Raw genomic sequence first — 25,731 nt, forward strand, 5'->3', positions numbered from 1 at the left:
TATTTAGTGGAATATATTTCATATTGCTGAAGCTAAAACTACATAGTACGAGTAGGTTCTAAGTAAACGTTACTCTATACTAGCTACGTATAACTTGAAAATCCTTTAATTTGAATTTATAATTAATTTAACTTATGGTAATTTAAATTTTATTAATCCATCCGTCATGCACAATTCCACTTTATTATTCCATGCTATCTAATAATTAATGTATTTGCAGTCGCAATTAAAAGCTTGTTAACTATATAATAACTTCAAAAGTAAACTTATCTGACCACTGATCCGGTATCACCAAATCTTAAAGGATAGATTAAACAAATCTTCATATTTATCTTTAGCCCGCTTTGACCCATGATGGAATGGAACTTCAGAGAAATTCTAGTATACAACTTCAGAAAATTGAAATTCTCTGAAGTTGTATACTATAGCTATATTTATTAGGAATCAGTAGAGAAATACAATTGAAATTATTAGTAAATTCCGGTGAAGGAAAATATCATGAGGAAACCTGCACACCGGTTGATTATATTATTTACTTGTATGTGAAATGGAGAAGGCAATGGCAAACCACTCCATTGATAATGCCAAGAAAGTTGTTGTGTGTTTTTCATTCCACGTAATGACCACGACCCTCAGTCACGAGGAATACGACTAAGAAGAAGATTAGTAAATTTCGAAAAAAAAAAACGTGTTTTGCTTATAATGACTAAATATTTTTTTCAACAACAGGAAATAACGGATTCAAAGTCAATTTTTTTCCTTATTAAAGGAAGATTTATGTTGTTGAGAGTGAAATTGAAAAATTTACTTTCATCGGGCAATAAATAATTGAGTTAAATATTATATCAATAAAAACAAGGTTTTAGTACCAATTTGTATCTTTTTGATGTTTATTTTTTTTGTACCGGCAAGTTTTTCTTATAAAATGTCAACCAACATATGTATACTTTCACCTGACGAATACGCAGCAGAATGTGTTGCTGTCGTTTTATCATTATCATCATAAAAAAAACAAAGTGCTAAATTGATGTCATCAAAGAGGAACAGTCGTGCCAATAGTCTTAAAAAGGAAGCCAGAAGACTGTGTGAAGTGAAGAAGAAAAGGTAGGAAAGTAGACCCCTAGGTCCGACGCTTAAGGTCAGATGAGAGACAGTGCTAAAAAGAGAAAGAAATACATTCGTTAGCGTTCATTTGCTCAATGTGTTCCATGAACACATCTTATTTTTATCCTGAATGACCTAGAATGCTCCAGCTGGCAACAAATATTTCATCTGCAGCATCACACCACTGAACTTTGACATTTAGAGCGGAACTGGGATGATTTAGCTTCTGACCTCTTAACATTTGTACGAAAATATTTCATCGTCCTATATGAGACTGAATAGGTTAGGTCGTTCTTGACCTGACCTAAAAGTCTGGTCCCGCTTGGTTGAATTTTAATAAGGTAGCCATAATTTATGTTTAAACTTTATCTTTCAAAACTTTATTTGGTTCTTTCACTTTTCAGATTTCACAATCTCTATATCTCACAGCCTATTCTTGACATTATTTAAAATAAGTACAATAAAGCTCATATCAATTAAGACTCATCATAGCGTTACCGTTATTTCAAAATCGCTAAAATTCAGTGGTTGTTTACTATTTTAGGACGTTCTAGAATTCCGTGTTTGTGAATATCAAAATTCAAAGCTCTCATCTGAGCATATTCCTAGTAGCTTTCCATCTTTTACGTGTCGAAGCCCAGGGTCTGTTTTCCTAATTTTTCATCTCCACTTCGCACGGCCGTCGGTAGGTATCTATTAGTTGTCTTGGCATGCATAACATCCCTGACGATATAAGCTTATAGAATCCTAATGCGACGTAAAAATCATGTCCATAGGAACGACTGGTTATGTAAAAGTAATTTATTTTTTACACCATAGACACGCTACGGTATAACAATTTTCTATCGCACAGTGGATTATTTCTCAAAAATAACCAGACAATTCCGTTCCTGCTTAACGAATTGTGCCGTGAATCTATTATTCTGAGATTTTTCACATTTAAGGAGTTTTTGGGAGTAGATGTGATAATAATATAATTTCACTTTGTTGTAAAAAGGGAGAGGGAAGGATGGTGGCGTAATTTCCGTTTCTTAGAAATCATTTGAATGTTCATATTTTAAAATGTAATTTTGAATAAGTTCTTAGGTATGAGTATATTTTATTTATCTTAACTGCTAAATATGAAGAAACGTATGTCATCAAATGTTAAATGAAAATGTTAAGCTTAATGAGAATATGTCATGTGTTTCATTTACCAGTATAAATAATACTTATACGCATCGAACTTAGTAATCTAAATAGATTTTCTTAGGAATTCTTTTTTTTATAATATGTAAAATTAAAAATGGACACGCAATTAAAGGAATTAAATACTTAAACTTTTAATTTAATAAAGTAGATAAATAATTTATGACAAAATTTGCAAGACAAATTCTTCAGTCGGTAGCAATCAAATATTGTGTCAAAAAATAGACAGACATGTCACTACTTGTCTACTATATACTCACCACACAAAGTAATTAATGAAATGATCTTCATATTGATTTTTTCTGCTATCTTGTCCATTAAATTACAACGTCCGATGTCACATGCACCACAGTAACTGCAGCTCTATGGGAAATCACATAATTAACGTTTAAATACACTCCGCAATTTACGTCCATCGTACTAAGAATATTAAACACTGTCCATCATATTTTTCACAAAAAAAGAATAAACTTGAAATTCAAATTTTCAAACCGTCGACAAGTGTTTACAAAGTCACCGACCGGTTACGTATTCCATATTTGAATGAATCGCGAGCGATGCGTGCTCCGCGCATGGAGGCCGCCCAACGAATGTCCTTGGTTTTTCCCGCTAGGGTAACGTCATGCGCACTGTGAACTCACCCTTAAGGGTCCTTAAGTGGATTAAGTTTTTAAACTTTGACAATTGATAAAATGAGATAGAGTTTGTTAAAGATGAAATCGTTAAGTGAAAAGTTCGAAATGAAAACTTCTTTGTTTTGAACGTTTCAGTTAACGGCGCATTTGGCGCAGGTGTCGGTAAATGTCAGATATTTTTAAATCTGGTTATATTAATAAAAAAATATCAGCGCCCTTTGTCACACAAGTAATTTTGAGATTCTATTCAAATAAGAATCACTTCTGATGGGCAGTAGAGATAGCAATCAGCAGATGTCACTTTTTTTCATTTCGCTTACAGACTCAAATGTCAAACCCATGTCATTTTTTCCGGTCTTATTGAAATCTATATTAAGGTTATACAGATCTAAAATAAAGTACTTCAGTGGTAAAAATATTATACCAATGTTATAATATATCTAAGATTTTTCTGATTTACTCAATAATTGGGTTGATTAGTTTATTTCGTGAAGTGATTATTCTATATATGACAGCTATGCGGTTCTCGTCGTTTTAAAAACAAAAATTGTGTACGGAGAAGGAGAAAATAAAAATTATGGAAGTTGTCAACATTCGAACGTCAAAGTACTCAAAAAAATAAATAAAGAAACGCTAAGTAATAAATGTACTTATATATTATCTATACTGAAATTGCCACAATGCCTTTTTTGGGATTTGAATCTAAATTAATTACATAATTATCATCATCTACATCCACACCCGCTGCACCTAGCGGTAAAACTTTTCTATTATGAAGGTGACTGCAATTGTTACAAATTTATATATCTGTTTTGTGATACAAGTTTATCATGAGATCCATGTTAGTCTAATGTACTATGAATATGCAATAGAGGTCATACAACGAGAAGTTTGTGGCCACGATGTGTGTTTAGTTGTGAACTACGTGGAAGACGAGACATGTTGCTGTTTAGATGATACTTGGGTTTATACCCATGTGATGCATATTCCGTTAAATTAATAAATAAGTTATTTCTATTAAATACATTTTTACATTTACGTTATATTTCATTTTATATGTCTCATTTTGATTTCGGATGGCTAAGCAAATATACGAAATAGCTCTTATTTCATGAAATAACAATTTTACGATAGCAAGTAGTCCAAGTCATGTTAACTTGTGTTTCGCATCAGTTACAGTGCATTGCAACCTACAACGTCTGCTCGGTGGACGTAAGCAACGTTGGCAGAAAGTCGGTTCGGATTTACACTCTATTTTACTCGTGATTAGTGTAGAAATAAAAGAAAACAAAGCATTTTTTTTTTCAAATTAAGTGAAACATTATATTTCTGAATTGATTATTATCAAAAATGATCAAACCTTGTTTATTAGAATTTTCAATATGCTCTTAACCTTGATTCGCGCGCTACGAAGCCAGACGTTGCGTTTTTTTTTAGTATGACATTTTATAGTGCGTGTACCTACGCGCTATAAAATATCATACTATACGCTTGCATACATATGTCAGAATGCCATAATAAAAACTGCACCGACCTCAATTTATTTAGCTATTTAAGTACCGCTGGGCAAAAGCCTAAAAAGCCTACGTTGTTATTATAGACAATTGACTTTCCTTTAAGTATTATCTACATATCCTGTGTTGCTACATGCAGGCTTCCCGGAAATCCTGGCCAAACCTGATTCCACAGAATTTCTCTTGGGGAGTCTTCAGACGCATTCATTGACATATGTAAAAATAGATGTAAAAAGTAATAAAGTTTATGACAAAGTTAAATAGGTAACTACCGAAGCGTAGTAAATAATTTGATAGGTCATAAACATTTTTTTTTCAGTACATATACAAATAATTAACTGAAATATTAATTAATAATTTAAAAAATAATATATAGCTGAACAAAAATCTGCAGTTTATAGCCTTTCTTTGATTGACTTTTGCAATCTGTGCGGGAGCAAAATCTGGTAAGTACGTCCTATATTTTACTTTCGCAAGAATATCTTATAAAATGCGCCATTGAGAAAAAAATATTCTGATAAGATCCATCAATAATTCTGCATCCATCAATAGTTCATTCAATTTTGAAAGACTTAGAAAAACTAATGTACAATTGGAGAAAACAGAAAATATTCAGAATGGATCAAACGGGAATGTAGTTTGATCGTTCTGTGTCGTTACTTTTCCAGTAGTTAGTCTGCTTTGTAGTTGGTCAATGGAGATAGCTATATCGGTAAACAAATGTCGTTATGTTCATTCTTCTTTGGCTATTGTGTTGTGAACGTGCTAAGAGCTACTTTATAAATCTCGACCCTCGCGAACTTTGTTCCAAACTTTGCGAAAATTCTCAGATTATTTATTTATTTATGCACATAATATAATATTGTATTACAAACTATACAAATAGGAAACTAAATACAAAGGTTATTTTTATGAAATTTATTTACTCAGCAGACCTGCGAAAGAAAAATGAAAATATGCCGTGTACTAAGAAAAGCAATTAAATATTATACCATTCATCTAAATAACTAAAATAATAATAATAAATACTTAAAAAAAAAACAATGCATACAAAATATATTACAATAGCTATGCCATAATTGTAAAATCTTATAATAGTAAAAAAACAACACATATTTTTTTTTAATATTTACTGTTATTTATGTTAGTTCTGTTTTATATTTGCAATAAAATAAATGTCATTAAGACTTATAATTATATATTTTTTTATAGTATGGTGCGTATTTGGCAAACGAGCACGAGGATTGCCTCATGTTGAATGTTCAGTTGAATACTAAAAGCAAAATATTCACAATCATTAAACAATTTGGACGGCTGAAACCGCACTGTTGCCATACAGAATCCATATGTGGAACTCTTTGTGTGACTAAAGCGTTTCCAATTATTTGACTGCTATCTATACTGACGATGGACGCCAATAAAAAATAACCAGGCATTGTTGATTTTCAGCGTTTCTGTTCCAGCCTGTTTTTCCTGAATATTTTTAACGCTGTTTTCATTGATTTGGAAACTCTGCCTCTATTGGTTCAGATAAAAATAAATTTTGTGAATATTTAATGACTGTTATGGACGAAATACAGTTTTTCCCGATTTGTCTGACGAACAACAATACATACTTTCGTTTAATAGACTTTAAACTTAGTTTACGTTCAAACAAAACGTAGAGGGTGTAGTCGCAAAAACGCTAACAAGATCTCACCGCCAATTTCCTGACACCTTTTTGTGAGAAGGCAAGGACGAGCCAACTACAGTAATTGGTGTACAATTTATATCTTCGAATCGAACATTGCTGAGGAAAATATATTTAAACTAACACTACCTATACTCATTTACAGTAAATGAACTTAATTTATTTGATGTTTTCAAATAGTCTTTGTACAAAAGATAAGCAGGAAAATTTCTTTAAGTATGCCAGTTTTATAGATATCCATAATGCCTGTGCCCCAACAGTGCGAAAGACTAAATAGGTGAATGAATAATGAAATGATACCAGTTCAAGACAATACACATAAGCATATCAAAAATTTTAATAATGTATGGGCTGGTATAGATGCGGCGACGTGGAGGGGAGGCCTTTGCTATTAAAAAACACAACAGACTATTCAAAAAAAAGTAATAATTTTAAATTGGCATACTAGTGGATATAATTAATGAGTTGAAGACTTAGTCTCATGTGAGACATCATATTTGATGTTGATTTGATGTCGTTTGATTCACCATCATCAATGAACTTGTTAGTGAGGTTTTTTCATGATGTAATCACAAATTTGTTCACTGTATCTTTTAGCATAACCACCAGATGTACGAAAATATATATACCTAGAACATGTTTGTGTAAATACAGATAGAAGCGACTATCTGTGACTATATTAAACACTGTAAAATGAAATAATGACATGCGTCAGGTAAACATAATCGTTTTTAATTAGTAAGAGAACTCGTCTGGTTCTTTTACTTCATCAGCATATTCATCTAAAACTGCATCTCCGTCTCCGTTAACATGATTTTTGTTCACAGCCACCATTGACTTGACGAATCTCAAAAAATGTATTTGCCTCTGGACTTTATTTTTAGGAATTTTCTTCCTATGTTCTTTCATGTAACTTTCGTATAGTTCTTCAGCATTATCCAAATCAAAAAGAACAGCTTCTTCTAGTATCTTCTCTTTCTTTGTTCTTTGTACTTCTTTTGCAATATCAGCTTTGATGTTGTGTAAAGGTTCAGTGACAACTGTTAAATTTAAAGCGAATATTTAATTTATCGTTTATTTTCTGTTACATTAACTGAACAAATATTCTTTGTATATTTTCTTTAAAATTATCAGAACAATGTTATTATTGTTACAATTTTTTTTTTCTGGATTAGCATGGGAATTACAACGCAATACATGTACTACACGTGTATTCAAGTACTTATCACTAGATGGCGATAGATAATCATAAAAGGTATGTCGGTTACCTTTAGGAGAAAATTTGATACCAGTGATAGCATTAACACGGGCGAAGAAAGCTTATATTGACGACAACAAATATTTTGTAATAAATGAGTATATACCAAATTTAGAATTTATTTCATTTATTTGCATTGTTTTGTGAATTATTTTGGTATAATTATTGTACTCACTTGGATTCACTGTAACGCCGTAATGTTCTTCCATGTAATCTGGATCAATATCCCCATATCTACCTATGGCATAATACGTGGAACCGTTCGTGTGTTCGTTAAGATCTTCAACTTTCTTCTCATTATCAATGAAATTTAGGAATGCGTTTTTTTCGTCTTCGGGTGTAACATATGTCTTACCATATTTAGACTTGTAAAAGTCAAATAATTTTACATATTTCGCATCAGATGAGTCAGGCAAGTATATGTTTATAGAGTCCACTTTTACAGTATTCAAGTAAAAAAACAACATCAGAACATCATACATTATCACCAAAGTGACAATTATGAAACACATTAAGCGGACAAGAAATGTGTAGAATCTATAAATAATTCATTGAGATTTGCCGAGTACATTTCCTCTGGTCATACAGACTGTGATCCTAAGAAAATATCCAGCGTGTAATCAGCTAATCTTCCGTGAAATAACCGAATTCGAACTCGACGCGGTATAAGTGGGAAGGAATTTACAGGCCTCTATATTAAATCTCCTGTTATCCGACATTGGATCGGGACAAAAGGAGAGATTTCGACAAAGTTCCTGGCCGAACGAGGAAAATTTACATTACAAACAAAAAGAGAAAAGGAACTTCACAGACGTGAAATTACAAGGATTGGAGCGGGTGTAGAGTGAAACAGATACAGAATATTGCGATGGACGGCCATCTTGACGTTTATATATTACCTCTTAACGCGTTGAGGTTGACCGCTCTTAATAACATTTATTTTTTCCCATGATATCTTAGATATCTATATTATCTCGATTTAAACGACAATTTTTGGATGAGTTAATGTTAACATTTTCAATAATCGATTTGTCGTTTAAGTGCCGTGGCGGTGGTCATAACGAACGGCTCCAAAATGAAATATATATATATATATATATATATATATAAGTGAAAACCACATGAAAATCCGTGTAGCAGTTTTTGAGTTTATCGCGGACAGACAGACGTGACAGATTACTTTGTTTTATAATGTTTTAATTACTTGTTTCTATTTTTGTATAGGTACTTCTCGATCTTATAATATTCTCGATAATAATTAATTGATTTCAGATTCTGAGAAAAGATTGGAATTCTACAGTAAATAATCCGATTAAGAGGTACCTAGATACTTATAGCCAATTATATTTTAAGTACCAGACGTAGAAAATAAGATTATGTAATAAGATCTTTTTATTAATTACTTTTACATGACTACGATAATACATTATGGAACTATTTTCAGTATGAATATCTGTCAAACGCAAGTCAAAATATAAAACAGTTTAATCCAAATCAACATGAACCAACGCTGTTACAAAGTTTTTATGATTATGCAAACGAATCTCAAATATGGATAATTAATTTTAATATTCATGCGTAAACTAGATCCCTTCTGTACCTGATGAAGCAAATGGTTGATACGGTATTCAAAAACATAAGTATTTATCTAAGAAAAAATGTAAAAATGATTATAAGTAGGTATTGATTTTAGCCACTTCTTCAGACGAAATCGACATCTAACTACAATTAGACATTAATACCAAAATATTCCTCTTTCAGAGTACCAATTCGAATAACACCTTCTCTAATTATTGGTATTTACTGTTTACAGCGTTATTTATAGCATAGAGGTTACTATTGATCACGAAATTAAAGGGTGCAGCTACCTAATAATGTTGGTTACATAAAACTTTAAAACTCTCTCTCTAATATGAGTATCCCGGCTTTCACTGCAAGGACACCTGGAAGTTGAAGTTAGTTTAAAAAGTAAACGTAATATGTAACGATTGTACCGTAATTTTACTACCGTCCGCTTAGCTGACGTCAACTCTCTTTAGGAATGGTGTTGTTGTAGACCGAGCCACTCGCCGTAAATGTTTAAAATAATCAAACTCTTTTATTGTGCAGTTGTGTAAAAATGGGCGAAAATGAAACATCGTTCATTTTATTTTTGACATACGACTCTTGGGCTGCTACTTGAGGGTGAAGGGTGGCGGGTGTGAGAGTTCTTTCTGAAAGTAACTCCAGTTGGAGAAAGAATCATTTCAACACAAATCATTGTTGTCGACAGGAGAGATTTAGTGAAAGAATATTTTCAGCTTTAAAAGTTTGGGATCACTTGTTGTTTTGAGGATTACAACATGAATACTTTCTTTTTGAGATCAATTTGATATTTGTCTGTGTCTTTGGAAAACAACTGTTCATATTTTGGACTCAAATAAAGATTTAAAAAGCCACAAATAGATTTTAATGAGAAAGAACCTCGCGAAAGAAAATGAAAAACTTGCCTCAATTAGATTTTATTGGAAATTTTCTTTTCATTTTAAGTCAATGGTTAGAATATTTTTTTTTACTTAAAAAATAACGATCGAATCAACATTCCTGAATACACAGGATAAATATTGATAAAGAAAATACCACATCCTATATTCGTGATCATGAATTCTAGATATCACCGCACGGATTTAATTTTGACCCTTTGATCTAATATAATATTCCGGGGTTGGGGCGAGCTCTAAATGTGTTAGACCTTCAGCTAGCGGTAATCTCCTGAAGCCGAGTGATTAAAATTCCTCTTATTAGAGGTACTAGCCGAAATGTGGGCATTAATGATACTCAATTTGTTGCCTGCAAATGCGGTGGGTTAATGTGTGGGATCAATCAAGCCTTATTAGTCGTATTGTCAGGCGAAGAACGATCGGTTTCTTGAACTTATCGACGATAAAAATACGTTACTGGCCAAAAATAATGTTATCATTATTTTATTTTTTAGGTTTTTACCTAAAATAAATAACTATTATTATATTATTATTATTACATCTTACTTTCTACTGATAGTATATATGTATTTGTTATTCGTTAGTCATAGCGATCGTCGTAGTCATTACGTGGATTGAATGACACACTATTAATGGAGTGGTTTCATTTCACACACAAGGTTATAATCAACTAGAATGCAGGTTTCCTCACGATACATGAGTAAGATTAGTATACAAACTCATGTGGCACGAGTAGAATTCTACCATTCATTTGCTTGTTTTTACTAGTATATTGTCACAAAAAGATAGAAGCCGTAATTTTATTCAAAATTGGCTCACATTTATTTGAAAATATTGGGAAAAAAATCACAAATTCATGGTCCTCACCCCTATTCAAATAACATGAAACCTTATGATTTATTTCGAGGATATCGAATGGGGTTAGCGGTTATAGGTACTTTTGACATGAGAATAAAATACCGGTGTAGGTAAGTAATCTTTCAAACATACTTAATATATCACTATCGTGATTGCCAATTTCACTGTAAGTTAAATCAGATAACTATATTATTTTGAACTAGTATAAAAACAGTAAATAAATAATGTATTAAGGAACTTAAACGACAGTTATATCGCAAGATCGTAAAATAAAATCAAATACACAAAAAAATGTAGGTACTTAAATCACACATAAACAAAATTTATTAAACTTTTCATCGTTCAAATACTTTTTCATTGTGTGAAACACCCTAATTGTATCGTCATTCGATGATGACTTTTCGCTTTCCAATTACGAGTTTTCTCATCTGTCAGATGTAACAACCTATCGCACTTACAGAACGAGTCCAATTATTAATGATTGGAGTATCAACATCAGCATACTAAATCGTATCGCCAATCTTATACCATCATTATTATTTTAAAAACATCACGACCTTACGTGACTTTTTTCATGTATAAGCGCACGGCTAACACTCTATCGGCGTAAATTGATTTTGAGCGGGAAATATTGTAAATTTCCCAACGAGCGCTGTGTCAGGAAAGTGTCAGTAAACCTTAGAGCACGGCAAGAGCACTTCGTTGATCTACAGAGGATAGTAGGATAACTGGGCCAATAGGCACTTACTGTGTCAGATCTGATGCAGTCGACGTTGATGGGCTATTATGCTGAGCTTTATGGCAAAGGAAGAATATGTTCAAATTTTGTGTCATTCGAATTGAAATGGATAAATTGTACATATAAGGAACATTAATCTAGGCCTATTTCTTTAAATTTATACCTATTAACGTACAATACATTGTAATTAAAGTAGTGAAATTCGAACATCAAACTTCAGACCCATTTTTATACCAAATCTTTAGCTCCTAAAACGCGAACAATACACGAGGATGTTTTTTGCAATGCAAAATGTATATGGGATATAAGACGAATTTCGATAAAATTTGTAACAACACATATATGACGTTTTATTCCCAATTTTCTACGGATCCAAGTTCCAAGGTTTTAAAAATCAAATGCAGGAATCTTTCACAATAGTTTCGAATCAAGGGTGTGAACTAACCCAAACAAAATTGCCAGTATTAAATTAAGCGTTGATGTATGGTCGACCTGATTAACCCTGGATATTCACTGGGGAAAAGGTAGGTGCCTTGTGACCTTATATAGAATTTTCATCAAAATAGATAAGTTCATTTAAAACTGCCATTTACTTAGTATAAAATATAACAACGTTTTAATAGGTACCTTATAATATATTCTATTTTAAAAGAGGCTAAGTATCACAAGAAATAATTTATTACAAAATTAATTTTGAATTTTAGTAAAACCCCGTTGTTCAGTCCGTTGTAATTTGATTTTTATCGATAGCTTCGGGTTGTTATTTCAGCTGTCAGGGCCAGGTTAACCAAACTTTGAAAGAAACTAAACTAATCAGCCATTTGTTTTGCTAAAGATCAATATTAGAACATTGTAGCAGTTATTAAAAAATAACTCGCTAGGTACATATCACAGAAGTGAGAAGTACCTTATATTAAAATCTTTGTACGCAATTTTAATTTTACGATTGTAAGTTTTGATAATCACGAATTTTCATCGCGATCGCAACCATTTAGCTGGTTATCGATCGTATGATTTCTCATCCAGCGGACTCCTAAGTCCCAATCAGTGGGTGTAACGGGAACTCGGCTAAATTACAACCGTTCAAACGTCGCCTGAACTTTTCTTTAGGTGATAAACGCTCTCGCAAATTGCCCACATTTATTCGACGCTGCAGGAAACCGCTGCTAATGCGAAACGGCAGGAATTTCTCTCTCAGAGCACTTTATATACTCATATAGCCCATTCATACAATATTCACCTTTACTTACCCAAATAAATTGAGAGTTAAAACAGCTTTAACAACAGTCATTATCGGATTTCTGGAATGAATTTGATTTGCACAATGCAAATCACACCTATTGTGTTTTGTACAATCAATGTTAAATAAATAAATATATATTAATTACCGCTTATATTATTGACTAGAAAAGTCATAATATTTTTCTCTTGTTTCACTAATTAGTTTAGTATTTTCTCAAACGTATAACTGGTCGTGTTTTCTAATAAAATGTATCATTGTATATTTCTCCACTACAACATCATTTTTAAAGCAATATTGTAATTAATATTGTATTAAGTATAGCTTTTAGTGCTAAACGCGTCGCTGACTAGTGTATTTCTTCTGTTACTTCAAAATGTGTTTATTTCGATACGATGAACATGTAAAAATCGTAATGTAAATTGTAAAACGTTCTGGACGCTACGACACAAGCATCGCTTAGTACAGAGTCCACAGTCCAACTTATAAATTGTAAATGTAACTACTAAAATGATTACGTCAATTATTGTACTTTTTTCTTTGGTGAATAAAGTTATTATTATTTTAATTCGACAAACAATTTTCAGGAGAAACAAAATTATTTTATTTATCCCGTTTTAATTATATAACGCATACTATTCCATAGACTTTGGCATAGACCGATTCGAATAGCCATCAAAGAGTATTAAACACTTTGATGATATCAGCAGACCACCTAGTTGGTTGATATCTTGCACTGCACCAGAACCTATTCAAAGTGTATTAAACACTTTGATGATATCAGCAGACCACCTAGTTGGTTGATATCTTGCATTGCACCAGAACCTATTCAAAGTGTATTAAACACTTTGACGATATCAGCAGACCACCTAGTTGGTTGATATCTTGCACTGCACCAGAACCTATTCAAAGTGTATTAAACACTTTGATGATATCAGCAGACCACCTAGTTGGTTGATATCTTGCACTGCACCAGAACCTATTCAAAGTGTATTAAACACTTTGATGATATCAGCAGACCACCTAGTTGGTTGATATCTTGCACTGCACCAGAACCTATTCAAAGTGTATTAAACACTTTGATGATATCAGCAGACCACCTAGTTGGTTGATATCTTGCACTGCACCAGAACATATTCAAAGTGTATTAAACACTTTGACGATATCAGCAGACCACCTAGTTGGTTGATATCTTGCACTGCACCAGAACCTATTCAAAGTGTATTAAACACTTTGACGATATCAGCAGACCACCTAGTTGGTTGATATCTTGCACTGCACCAGAACCTATTCAAAGTGTATTAAACACTTTGACGATATCAGCAGACCACCTAGTTGGTTGATATCTTGCACTGCACCAGAACCTATTCAAAGTGTATTAAACACTTTGACGATATCAGCAGACCACCTAGTTGGTTGATATCTTGCACTGCACCAGAACCTATTCAAAGTGTATTAAACACTTTGACGATATCAGCAGACCACCTAGTTGGTTGATATCTTGCATTGCACCAGAACCTATTCATAATATATAATATTATATTACCTACATATAATATTTTATTGTATCCATGACATGTCCTAAAGAAATATCAAGTAATATACAATAACAAAGAAATATCATAAAGTAAAGACTATATGAAATATCAAGAAGAAAGGTTATGATAACGGACGAATGATAATTGTCTCCGGCGTTTTATGGCCGCGGAAGAAACTGGGAATGCGCTCAGATGAGAGATCGAATCCTACTTGAGTGAAACCTCTGGTGAAGCATAACTAGGTAATAATAAAATCGCGACCGATAGAAAGAACCTCCTTCTTTTATATTATAGATATATATATATATATATATATATATATATATATATATATATATATATATATATCTTGTGACCTTGTTATACTGTCATGTTGGAAATCTCGATCGGTTATCAGCGTCCCTGCAGCCATGCAGCGGAATTTCTCATCACGTAACTACACGGTACGGCAATCAGCAAAGCGTTTATATATATTATGATTATGATTATGAAACATTTTTTAATTCGTGGTGTAAGTAATTAATCTTCCTATAATAATACGTTGATTCAAAAAAGCTCTAGGCTCAGCTCGCCTCTTACTTTCTGTACAATAAAATTATCAGTTGGATATAAATAAATATTTTTTTATAAATAGATTACATTTGCTACAAATCAAGGCTCAAGTACTTCATTCTGGCCAGTAGGAAAATATTAGTTACACCGAAGGAAAATACAAAAAAGTATTTCCGATAAGGTGGCATATAAGGTAGTAAGAATGTATTTACCACCCTGTGATTTCGTTAAACAACCTCAGGCTAGTCTGCAACCACATGAGTAGGGAATCGGAACAGAGGTAATGCAAGGAGCGTCCGAAATTGTTACCTATTTTAGTAGGGTTGGCAAAAGAGATATGTGTAAAATAAAACATTTTATTCTTTTAAGTAGTAAGCACCTAATAGACACGCACAAATGTGCTACATGCTTGTAGTTGTGTACCTACGGAAACGTAGTTGTATGAACCTTAGCCTTTGTTGCGATTCTCTACTCCTGTGCTGTAACTATCCACTAGATAACCGGTCGATACGGTGTCCAAGCTACGTGACTTTTCCCGAACTCGCGCAACGCATTTTTCAAGCGACTAGATTTTACGATTTTCTCGAGGAAAAATTGCAAATTTTTGCAACGAGGAGCTAAGTTGTCACGCCTTTCCGGGAACGAAAATTCGATAACCGATGATCCATTTGCGATATGAGGTCATAGCGGTGGTAGCTTTTAATACCCAAGGATATTGGGGACGACGAAATTAAAGGCATCCTGTATGTTAATTAGGAACTTGTGGCTCTAATTGGTACAATTACAAAATATTTTATCAATTTTCTTAATCGTTAATTTCATTGCTGCTGAAGTTACGTTTTCAGAAAAAGTAGCCGGTCACTCTACACGTATCTTCATATTAAAAATTACCAAAACCGATGTTTGTTTTTGAAGTGAAAGAGAGACAAACAAACACACCTTCACATTATTAATATTTGGCTTCATACGATTATAAATATGAAAGTTCTATTTATTTGTACGTCTATCGGATATAACGTCGTAAACAATTATTTGAAAGTTTATAATCGTTTGTTCCCGCACAGGATATTGAACTCCCAACTCTGGCGTCAACAAAGCAGTTTGATGTAGTTCATTTGAGTTAGACAGGCCGAGGGTCTAGTACGCATTGAACTGAAAATAAAGACCCTAGTGTAAAAAAAAAATGCTTATTCGAACTTTATTCACACGGTCCATTCGACCTTATTACAATGATGAAAACTCTTTTTTTCGATTTAGCTTGGAACTTCAAGATTTGACCCTAGTAGGTAAGATGGAAGATAGAAGCAGTGGTGAGGCCAGTGGTTGAGACGTGATCCGAAACGTCCAAAATATTTACTCTAATCTGACTCTTATATGTAGTTCTACACTTGTTTCCGGTGAAGGAAAAAATCGTGAGGAAACCTAATTGATAATTTATCAGATTGTGCATAACATTTAAAAGGTAGTCAATCCATTAACATTGCCAGATAATAGGTAATAGTTATGTGTTACATTCCACATAATAGCACTCAGCCTATCTCGGCTTGGTTAGCTATTTTGACACGGGTCAAGATAACGAAGCGAAGATTATTGATGAGAGGTCTGGTTTTTAATAAAGGTTATATTTTCCTTCTTCTCTACTTGTTTCGATGGCGAAGGCCGAAGTCAATGAGGTCAAAATATGCGGATCCAATAGCAGTACTAAACAAGCCGACAGCAGTTCTGATATTTATGACAACTTCCTCTCAATGCGAACATAAAGTTCGCAGGGGATCTCTTCACTAGAGTATCTCAATTATTTGGTGAATATTGAACCAAATTATGACCCTATTCGATTAATATGTTATTTCATTAACTTGCGACTCCAAAAAGCACTTTTTAATTAGTATATAATCAATTAAATTCATTCATCCAATACAATATTAAATGTGTAAATAAAAACAAAATTCTAATAAGACATTTAGTTTTTGTCCGGAATGTTTGCTGCAGTAGTTTCCCCGAAAAATACATAAATACAGATTTACTTGCTGATAAATAATTTAGTAATTAGAATCTTGACGAGATTAAAACTATTACAATATAAATCGCTAAGTACAATTACTAATTATAATAGAATACTTACTTGCTCATGCTTGTCATACAGAAAACAAACTACTAGGAATACATAAAGTCAACGGAAGATATCGCCTGAAGCTGATAGTGTACACAAAACATCATCAAATAAAACTACTTATAATGAATATTTTAACATATTATGTACTCCAGTTTATATTGTGACAAATAAATCACTGAGTCTTGGCCTGCCAATTCTCATAATGCTCTTTAATTCTGGATCGATTTTTCTAGGTTTTCTCTCAGCATCAGTAAGATCGGAGTTACTGTTCAATTTTACTTTATTACCTCCAGGTTGGGCGTTCAAAGTATTAATTTTCTTTAAGGTTTCCACAAAATTTTTATATCTCCTTCGATACTCATTTTGATCTTTAAATGTCTTGTGGAAATCTTTAATGTATTCGTCGTAATAACGAGGCGCTTCCCGTAAGTCGTAATGCATTTGTGGAGACAAAGCCGATATTTGCTTTACATATACACAATGATATGTTAGAAGCAAAACTATGGCTGTCTTATACATTGCTGTTTGTTTCTGTGTAAACACAACCGTATACTGTGTAGGTATATATTTTTTTTTTTCAATTCAACCGTATAATTACTTTCAAACGAGTTACGGACAATTTTCTTAGAAGCCCGAGCTATTTTGTTAATTAAAAATGAAGCCATAATCAGACTCATATACCTACTCTATTGTAACCGATCCATTAATTTAATGAATTCGAAAATTTTATATTTTACAATACATAACCAACCCTTGCACACATACTCATTTATTTAAAATATTATAACCTCAATGTTGTTTTCAAAATTTATAAAAGTAAATATTTTACAATTTAAATTTTGGATTTGTATGCGGTTATTAAAGTTGTACTTTCGAAAATCTCGTTAATAAGTTCCTTTCTGGGTCAATTAAAATTATGCGCAGCATTAGTAATAATATGCAGAAGAAAAAGAAGTGGTGGTAGTGTCATAGCCTGTGGATCCCAAGATCCCAGGTTCGAATCTTACTCGTGCCACATTAAATACCTTAAATACCAAACTGACTCATGTATAGATAGTTTTAATAGACCATCACCTTAAGTGAAGAAAAAATACTGGTTGATTATTACGTGTGTGAAATTGAGAAGGCAATGGCAAACTACTTCATTAATAGTGCCAAAAAGTTGTTGTGTGTGTTTCATTATTTTAATATGACGACCTCGGTGGCGCAGTGGTAAGGTTCTTGGCACTGAGCCGAGAGATCCCGGGTTCGATTCCCGGTCGGGTCATGATGGAAAATAATCTTTTTCTGATTGCCCCGGGTCTTGGTTGTTTATCTATATATGTATTTGTTATAAAATATAGTATCGTTGAGTTAGTATCCCATAACACAAGTCTCGAACTTACTTTGGGGCGAGCTCAATCTATCAATCAAGGCTAGATAGTAGAATACATAATTTTAAATAATATTTCTTCATGAAGGCATGCGAGGCAAAACATGGATGACAAATATAAACCTACTTGATGAGATAACAACTACAGAAATAAGAGCCACCTGAAGAAGAATGATGAAGAGGGCCAAATCTCAAAAATTTAAACAGGCTAGAAAGAGAGAGATTTTTATCTGAAAATTACTTTATATTCTAACTATCGCCCGCCCCGGCTTCGGTTGGGTAAAATAATAATAAATCAGCCACCTAAACTACTGAATAACTCTATCTATTAAATTCCGTATAAAAAATATAGTTTTAAAGATCAAGCATGCATAAGGACAGACAAACAACGGAAAGTAACTTTGTTTTAAACTATGTAGTGATGTAGTAAAGATGTCAAACTATAATTTCGTACACCAACAAAACAAGTATTAGAAAAAACAAAATTACTTCATCTAACACAAATATATCGGTACAACACATGTATTCTGATCAAAAAGATTACAATCAATATTACTACAAAATCTCACTTCAGTACAAAAAAAACATACAAAAAATCTTCGAATTCAAAATAAACTTGACCTGATTTTACCACGGACTATAATTACGCAAAAAAAATCAATTATTTTTTTGGGAATACTACTGTTAATAAACTGCCAAATGAATTGAGAACTTGTGACACCTTGATCCTACTTTATCGCAACCTGTGCTTAATATTTAATTTGCATGTAATTTAGTATATAGTTATCACATTTTATGTGAAATATAAATTTCATATGAGAATAAACATCTTTAAACCTAATACCCCAGCAAAAATTTTAAAACTCGTATGAATTTCGTAAGCCGCAGTTTTAACGATCCAACCGATGAAGGTGCAGAGACTTAAATTTGACGGTTAGCTGAGGGATAAAGTTGGAAAGCGGTTAAAAGTCGTTCAATTTCCACCGTGTATCATGTCGGGAAATATGAGGAAAAATACAAGTTATATCGAGACACAAGCATCGCAGAAGAGCGATCTTTGTGGATAGTTTCTGATAGTTTATATGTTTTACGAAACTAAGTTTTTTTTTTCTTTTCAGCCACATGTTACTTTGTTGGGCACATAATTTTTCCTTGGACTTTCTTAGATTTTTTGTTACCAACATTGTCAAGAGTAGAAGGTGGAGAAGTAGTTGGTGTAATAGATGGTGCCAGAAAAGAGAATATACTAGTCCCAAATATCGCAAACACAAATTTCCATAATTTATTAGTATTAATTACGCGAGTGTGACTATTTCTTCTACAAGCATACAAAATCTCCTTTGTTTCTAATGTAAGTTAAATATATTGAGAGTGGTTTGCACCAGTGAACTTTGATATTAACTTTAACCTAAGCAAAAAAAAAGCAGATTAAAGTTAACGCCAAATTTTACTGAAGCAAAATAAAAATACCCTTAATACGTAGAGTGCTTTTTATCCCAAAATCATACGGAAAAACAGATCTGGGGTGGCGCAAATACATCGTAAGTACATAGGTATATCATAAGTTATGACTACTACCCGAACATTCCATTTTCTCGGGAATATTATGTAATCTGTCATATATCTATTAGGCAATAGAAAAATGTATTATTGAGCGGATGATTGATAACAAACCATCAAACGATGAAAAAGGTTCTTAGAATAGATTTCATAATTGTATGGAGTCTGAATTGGTAGTGGTTGGCCGATTGCAAACGAAATGACTGAAAAGTGAACGAAATTGTAAGCGTATCTTGCACAATGTTGTTTCTAAGCAAAAATAAAGCGGTGTTTAATATAGAACTTATAACATGAGTATTATTAAGTAAATATTAAATAAACACAATGAACATGATTTAAACATGCCAACATTTTCATTTGATTATATAATTACCAGAACTGTTCAATTAGGTACTCATTTAATGTTATGCTCATAGTTATGCTAAATACTTCTTGTTGAGTTGCAGGCAAAAATTTATTTATTTACTTGAAATCTACTTAATCAGTACCTGAAGTCCTTCTTCGCTAGACACAGCATCGTATTGAACAGAAACTTCTACGAACACGTCTCTCAGAATCTCGATAAGTTTTTCAATGTCGATTTGGGCACGGCATTAAAACCTGGAGCAAACTCAAAGGTTTGTGGGCGGATTCCGGGAGTGGGTCCTGCAAAACCAATAATAAAATGTACAGAGGAGTAGATAATACATTATAATTATTTTATTATTATGTGTATATGTTTTTGCTAACACTGGCGACAGATTTTATTCAAAAAATTAAATTCGCCTAAAGGTAACTGACATGATTTTTACGAATATCTCCCGACATCTAATGGCATATTATTAGTAGTTATTATTTATGTTAGTTTTTCAATATTTGGGTATACTTACCCGTTTAGTTTGATGACTTTGCTCTATTATGATACGCATGACTTGGTACTCCCAACGAAAGAACTCCTCAACGATTTTTTTACGCATTGAATGAAACAAAATCTCCTTGACGACAATAAAAGCTTGTGTTTAATGACATAAATTCGGATCTTTTGATTGTTCTGTATCATTTTTATTTTGTTCCGCAACACTGAAAGGGTCGACCGGGCAGCATCAGAGGCATGTTATCATAGTAATTATATATCAAAGAGAAACTTCTATTTCTACATGTCACATAAGATTTCAGATGACAATGTTCAGTATAACAATAAGTTGAACACTTGAGAAGACATTTTTTATCGTTGATTTACAAACTAAGAAAATATTAATATAATTTGATATCGAAATAAGAAAATTAACGCATGAAATCATTCCATGTTTGATTCGTATGAACAAATGCAATCTAATCAGACAGCACAATATATTCCTAGCAGCCGCATTTAAAGATGTTCCAAATAAATGGATATAAATGTCCTCTCCACAAGCCGCGTGTCGTCGGCCGACAGAGCGCTGCACTCTTCGTCTTTCTTACTCCCTGGTACTTCCTTATGAGACGTGACAAGTTTATTCTGATATAATACGATCAATGAATGTATGTGGTTTATCCACACTAGTTTCCGTTTCTGATTATAGTATACTTATTTTGTCTTGCGGATTTCGTAAAACTGAATATGGGAAACCAAGGATGTCTAGTAACATCCTTTACGTTGGTCCCTAATTGACTATAACTATCAACATCACCAATCTGACTTAAATAACGTCTGTTTATTTTCATCATATTTATTGACATTTTACAAAAATAACTGTCCAAACAATACTATATATTTTAATAACGAAATGTTTCCTGGAAGGATTTACGTTAGACAAGGAAGTACCTAAACAAATAATATTGTTATTTACTCTACGAGATCGGCGTTAAAATTTTGCTTGATATATTATCAAAATTTTAGTTTGAGATCTCCTGGTAAAAAAGTAACTAAAAATTTATTTTTAAAGCAGTTTTGGCCAGAGAAGCCTGAGGAAAGCTACTTAAATCATTTACGAAAAACCTCAGTTTGTTGCAACTCAACATATTCCCAGTGGCGAAGTAAATTCCCCCAAAGATATTACACTAAAGGACTCACTGAGACAGCTATCGGATCGTTGCCCAGCGTTGCTAGTGGGCAGCTAATGGCCGGGTCTGGTCGTCCCCTTCCTTGTACCTCGGACTTTGACTGCCTTAGGCTGACCCGGCTTCGCGAACGAATGTCCAAAAATGGCGACTCGGCATGACTAGTAGATTGACATTCCTACATTGCAAGACTATATTTTCTCAAATGACTGGTGACTTCAGCTAAATTAAGGTAAAATGAGATCAAAGATAGATTGAGATTTACGGAATTTAACTATAAATTACGGTTGTATAAAACTTATAATATTACGATGGAAGTTCCACAACCAGAAATAACAAATAGGTACAAGTATTTCCCATTTTTTTATAAGCGGTTACACGATTCAGAAATTTATTAAAAATATTTACATAAACAAAAGCATTATTTAATACATAATTATAATGAACGATGTTATAACTGATGAACATAAACGATGTTGACCTTAACATTAGATGTTCTTGATATTTTTAATTAAACGTTTATGGTTAGAAGACATTAGTTGTAAACTAGAATTTAACAAAATGTGTACGTGTTCCAGTTAGGTGGCTGTAAGCTCAGAAGGAGCTTTCTAGAACCTTACCATTCGTTTAAAGTCTCTTCGTTACGAAAGTACACGTATTTTTCCTTTTTGACGAAATTTATCCTTCAGTTTTCATGTTCTCTGTAAACATTTATGAGTTTTTATCAAAAGTGATGATGTAAACTAGTTAATTTTACAATTTAAATATTTTTTTTTTTCTTAAAAATCTTCTTTTATTTGTATTTCTCTCTTAATCCTCACATATTTCCGGTTTAGGTTGTGATGCCCCAAAGCCCAACCGGGATGCAAAATATGCCGTTATTTTATCTTCTAAAATTCTTTTTTTTTCTATTTTTCCTAGGTTCATACCTCGTTAAGTTAAACGTATATTTTCGGACATAAAAATGCTATGAAATCAAATGTTCGCAATCAAGAATAAAATTTTCAATTCCGAAAATTAAATCTATTAACATTTAATAGACTGTTAACTGTTCAAGACATTTTGCAAAGAAATAACTCTAGAATTTATCCTGGCCAGTTTATTATCCATCTGAAAAAGTTTTTAAGTGCCACGTATAATTTGTTAAAGTACTATAAAAGTGTACGCTCACGGAATAAATGGCAGAGTAACTTCATTGGACTGAAACATTCGTACGACTGTAAGGTATCGTTCGGTTAAGCGTTAAAATATCTCTTGAGATTGGCGTTTTTTAAACGCTTTCGACGTGACAGACCAGTTGCTGTCCAATACGCTGCTTTTAAAATTCAACACAGAACGTTAAAACATCGCAAAACGTGTTTAAAATTAGCAATAAAGACAACAAACAAACAAAAATGTTTTATACTTGTTTTATACACTAATGCAAAAACATGGTAAGATGATGCTTATATCTGTTGATATTATGATTTTTAGAAAACTGACTGACGCAGAATAAACTCTGATATCAACAAGGCCTTAATGTTTGTGTTACATGTATTTCCTTGTTCTTCGATTAAATAAATTAGCACGTTGTCAGACAATTTTCAACTCTATATCATTGTATAACAAAGCATTTTGAATTGAACCCGCTTTGTCAGTTACAATTGCAAATAATGAAAACATGCCAGCTCATTTGCATGTAAAACTTTTGTTTGCTTAACTAATATTTGTTTCTGAAACATATATAATATAAAGTAATGTTTTTGACTAGTTCTCACTGAACAAAATTGCGTTGTATACATTTAAAGGAATTCAAACAGAATAATATAAGGAACATCCACATGAATGTAGTACCTACTACATATATTTAATAACATAATACTTTCGTAACTTATACAAGTCGATTGAAAAATATTTTCATATGCCTTATGACAGGACGTACATAAGCTCACCCTTATGTATAACATTTAGTAAAGTTGTACCTGTGATCATGAAATAAATGATATGATTTAAATAAGTATAACGTGGAAAAAATATAAATATACTTATATCTTATATAGTGAAAGTAATATACCTACTATGCACCCTTATTTTCGGAAGTTTCTCGATCGCGTCAGCAACATGGACGCTAAGGGGAAGATAAGAGATGAGATTGACACGTTGGAAATGTATTGCGAGCGAAATATGTTAGTAGAAATGTGTATAACTGACAGCGTATTGGTAGGTCAGTGAGGTACAACACTATGAATTAATATCCGTACCCATCTCTCAAAGTGTAATAGGTATATCTCTTAAGTATTTATATGTCAGTAAACTGTTTCAGGAGTTGTTTTTAACTTGTTGACAGGAGTCAAGTATCCAGAAATAGCAAAAGTCGAAGTTTTATTTTTGAAGAGAAAGCATTTATAGAATAATGTGCGTGCTTTTTTTATTAATGATTTCGAAATTATTTTATTTATTTTAGAAGTAAAAACTTCTTTAGCGGCGTTGTGCCCTTTTTGTGATGGGTAAAAAATGTTTAACTCGTGTCAGGACACGTGACCCTGATCGAAAATTCGTAAGACGTCAAAAGTGCACAACGTTAATATTCAAATTTTCACTTCTGCCGGAAATCCCGGAGTGCAACACGTTTTATTTATTTATTTATTTACTTATGTACACAACATAACTATATAAACATAAAACTTACAAATAGGAAACTAAGTACAAAGGTACTACTTATTTCTATAGTCTTCAAGTAGACCCACGAAAGAAAAAAGGATAAAGAAGAGGCATTGGCGTGTAAGAAAAAAAGATACAATAATACTTCCGAATGAATCCATAAATTAATCCTTATATACTCGTCCTACCAATATTGACTAAAGATCGGCTGATTGATATCCGATGATTCGAATGACCTAATCATGTGTCGGAAAATTGATATTTGGCGAGACTCTAAACGATTGTAATGGACGCAATGTTTATCCCATTCATCAATCAATCAAAACTATTCAATATCTCAATGGTGACTGTCAATGATATTCCATTTCATTTATGATGAAAGACAGTCACGAAAAGCCTAATTAGTATTTACACGTACCTAGCGCATTTACGCTATGGAATAGAATAAACATTTGATATTGCGAGTTGTTTATTTCAATTTATTTTAATCATGATAAAAACTTGATTGGTATATTTTACCGAGTAAATGTTTTAATTTACAATAAAATTGCAAATATTGTGTAACTTTATGTACAATATCATTAAGAAAAAGAACACTTTGAAGTGAGTTAACGAACCTAATTTGATTAAGCCTCCGGGCGACAAGCGAATGCATAAGCGTGAACATTACATACACATTTATGAGTTATTAACTCGATGTATCTAACGCCTCATTAAGAATTCCAACATTAGCATTTTTATTAGAAAATATGCTTGCTGCGGTGTTTCTGAAGCCAGGGCTTCACGATATACGAATTTCAACGTTCTGTAATTCAAAATGAACATGTATTTTACTTGTTTTTTGGTTATGCTCAGTATAAAATAATAAGCAGTAACTGAAACTGAACTCATTTGTGTCAATAATGAAGGCGTAGTTGTACTACTTACATTAGTCGTTCATGTACAAAAGAACACGCACTCGATGACGCGTTGTCTCATAATATCGCCTCGTGCCGTGTGCAAGATTCCTTTGAACTTCTCGTAGTACAGTCAACAGCACATCATCCTACCCAAATTCGTTGCAAACTCGCCGCTATTACCACGCTATAGAGGTTCAGGGTATCTTGATGTTCAGGCCATTACCCACATAGTACAGTCAACAGGACTGTAAGGGGCTGTGTGGGTAAGGGCCTTATTTTACATTTACTGTTCATACAGTACAAGTATTGTTCAATTAAAATTTAAAAAACAC

General features: G+C 32.7%; 2 protein-coding genes across 5 annotated transcripts in view; both read right to left on the bottom strand.

Moving 5' to 3' along the window:
- LOC128673548 (uncharacterized) overlaps positions 1-25,731 on the bottom strand; it is a 74,349-nt gene that overhangs the window by 41,811 nt on the left and 6,807 nt on the right. For 2 of the 4 annotated variants that reach the window (XR_008405094.1, XM_053751470.1), the window contains exon 1: positions 2,553-2,871. The exons of 1 other annotated variant lie outside the window; for it this stretch is intronic. Coding sequence is in view for 1 of the 3 variants with exons in the window: in XM_053751470.1 (XP_053607445.1) it covers positions 2,553-2,610 (58 nt within the window). In the remaining 2 variants the exon portion in view is untranslated. Of the gene's footprint in view, positions 1-2,552; positions 2,872-20,329; positions 20,478-25,731 lie in introns of those variants that run through there. One more of the 4 variants, XM_053751472.2, reaches the window with a different exon arrangement.
- On the bottom strand, positions 6,843-7,976 carry LOC128673549 (uncharacterized). Its single transcript, XM_053751474.1, has 2 exons — positions 7,565-7,976; positions 6,843-7,171 (listed from the first exon to the last, which is right to left on the bottom strand). Exons 1-2 carry the CDS (start codon positions 7,899-7,901, stop codon positions 6,867-6,869), a joined length of 642 nt encoding a protein of 213 aa, XP_053607449.1. The 5' UTR covers positions 7,902-7,976; the 3' UTR covers positions 6,843-6,866.

Source organism: Plodia interpunctella, chromosome 11 (genome assembly GCF_027563975.2).
Source record: "Plodia interpunctella isolate USDA-ARS_2022_Savannah chromosome 11, ilPloInte3.2, whole genome shotgun sequence".
Lineage (NCBI taxonomy): Eukaryota > Metazoa > Arthropoda > Insecta > Lepidoptera > Pyralidae > Plodia > Plodia interpunctella.

Excerpts from the sequence above, each read along its gene's own strand:
- LOC128673549 (XM_053751474.1), bottom strand. The coding sequence starts at position 7,901 with ATGTGTTTCATAATTGTCACTTTGGTGATAATGTATGATGTTCTGATG. Across the intron at positions 7,172-7,564 it reads CGGCGTTACAGTGAATCCAA|TTGTCACTGAACCTTTACAC; the intron begins GTGAGTACAATA and ends TAAATTTAACAG.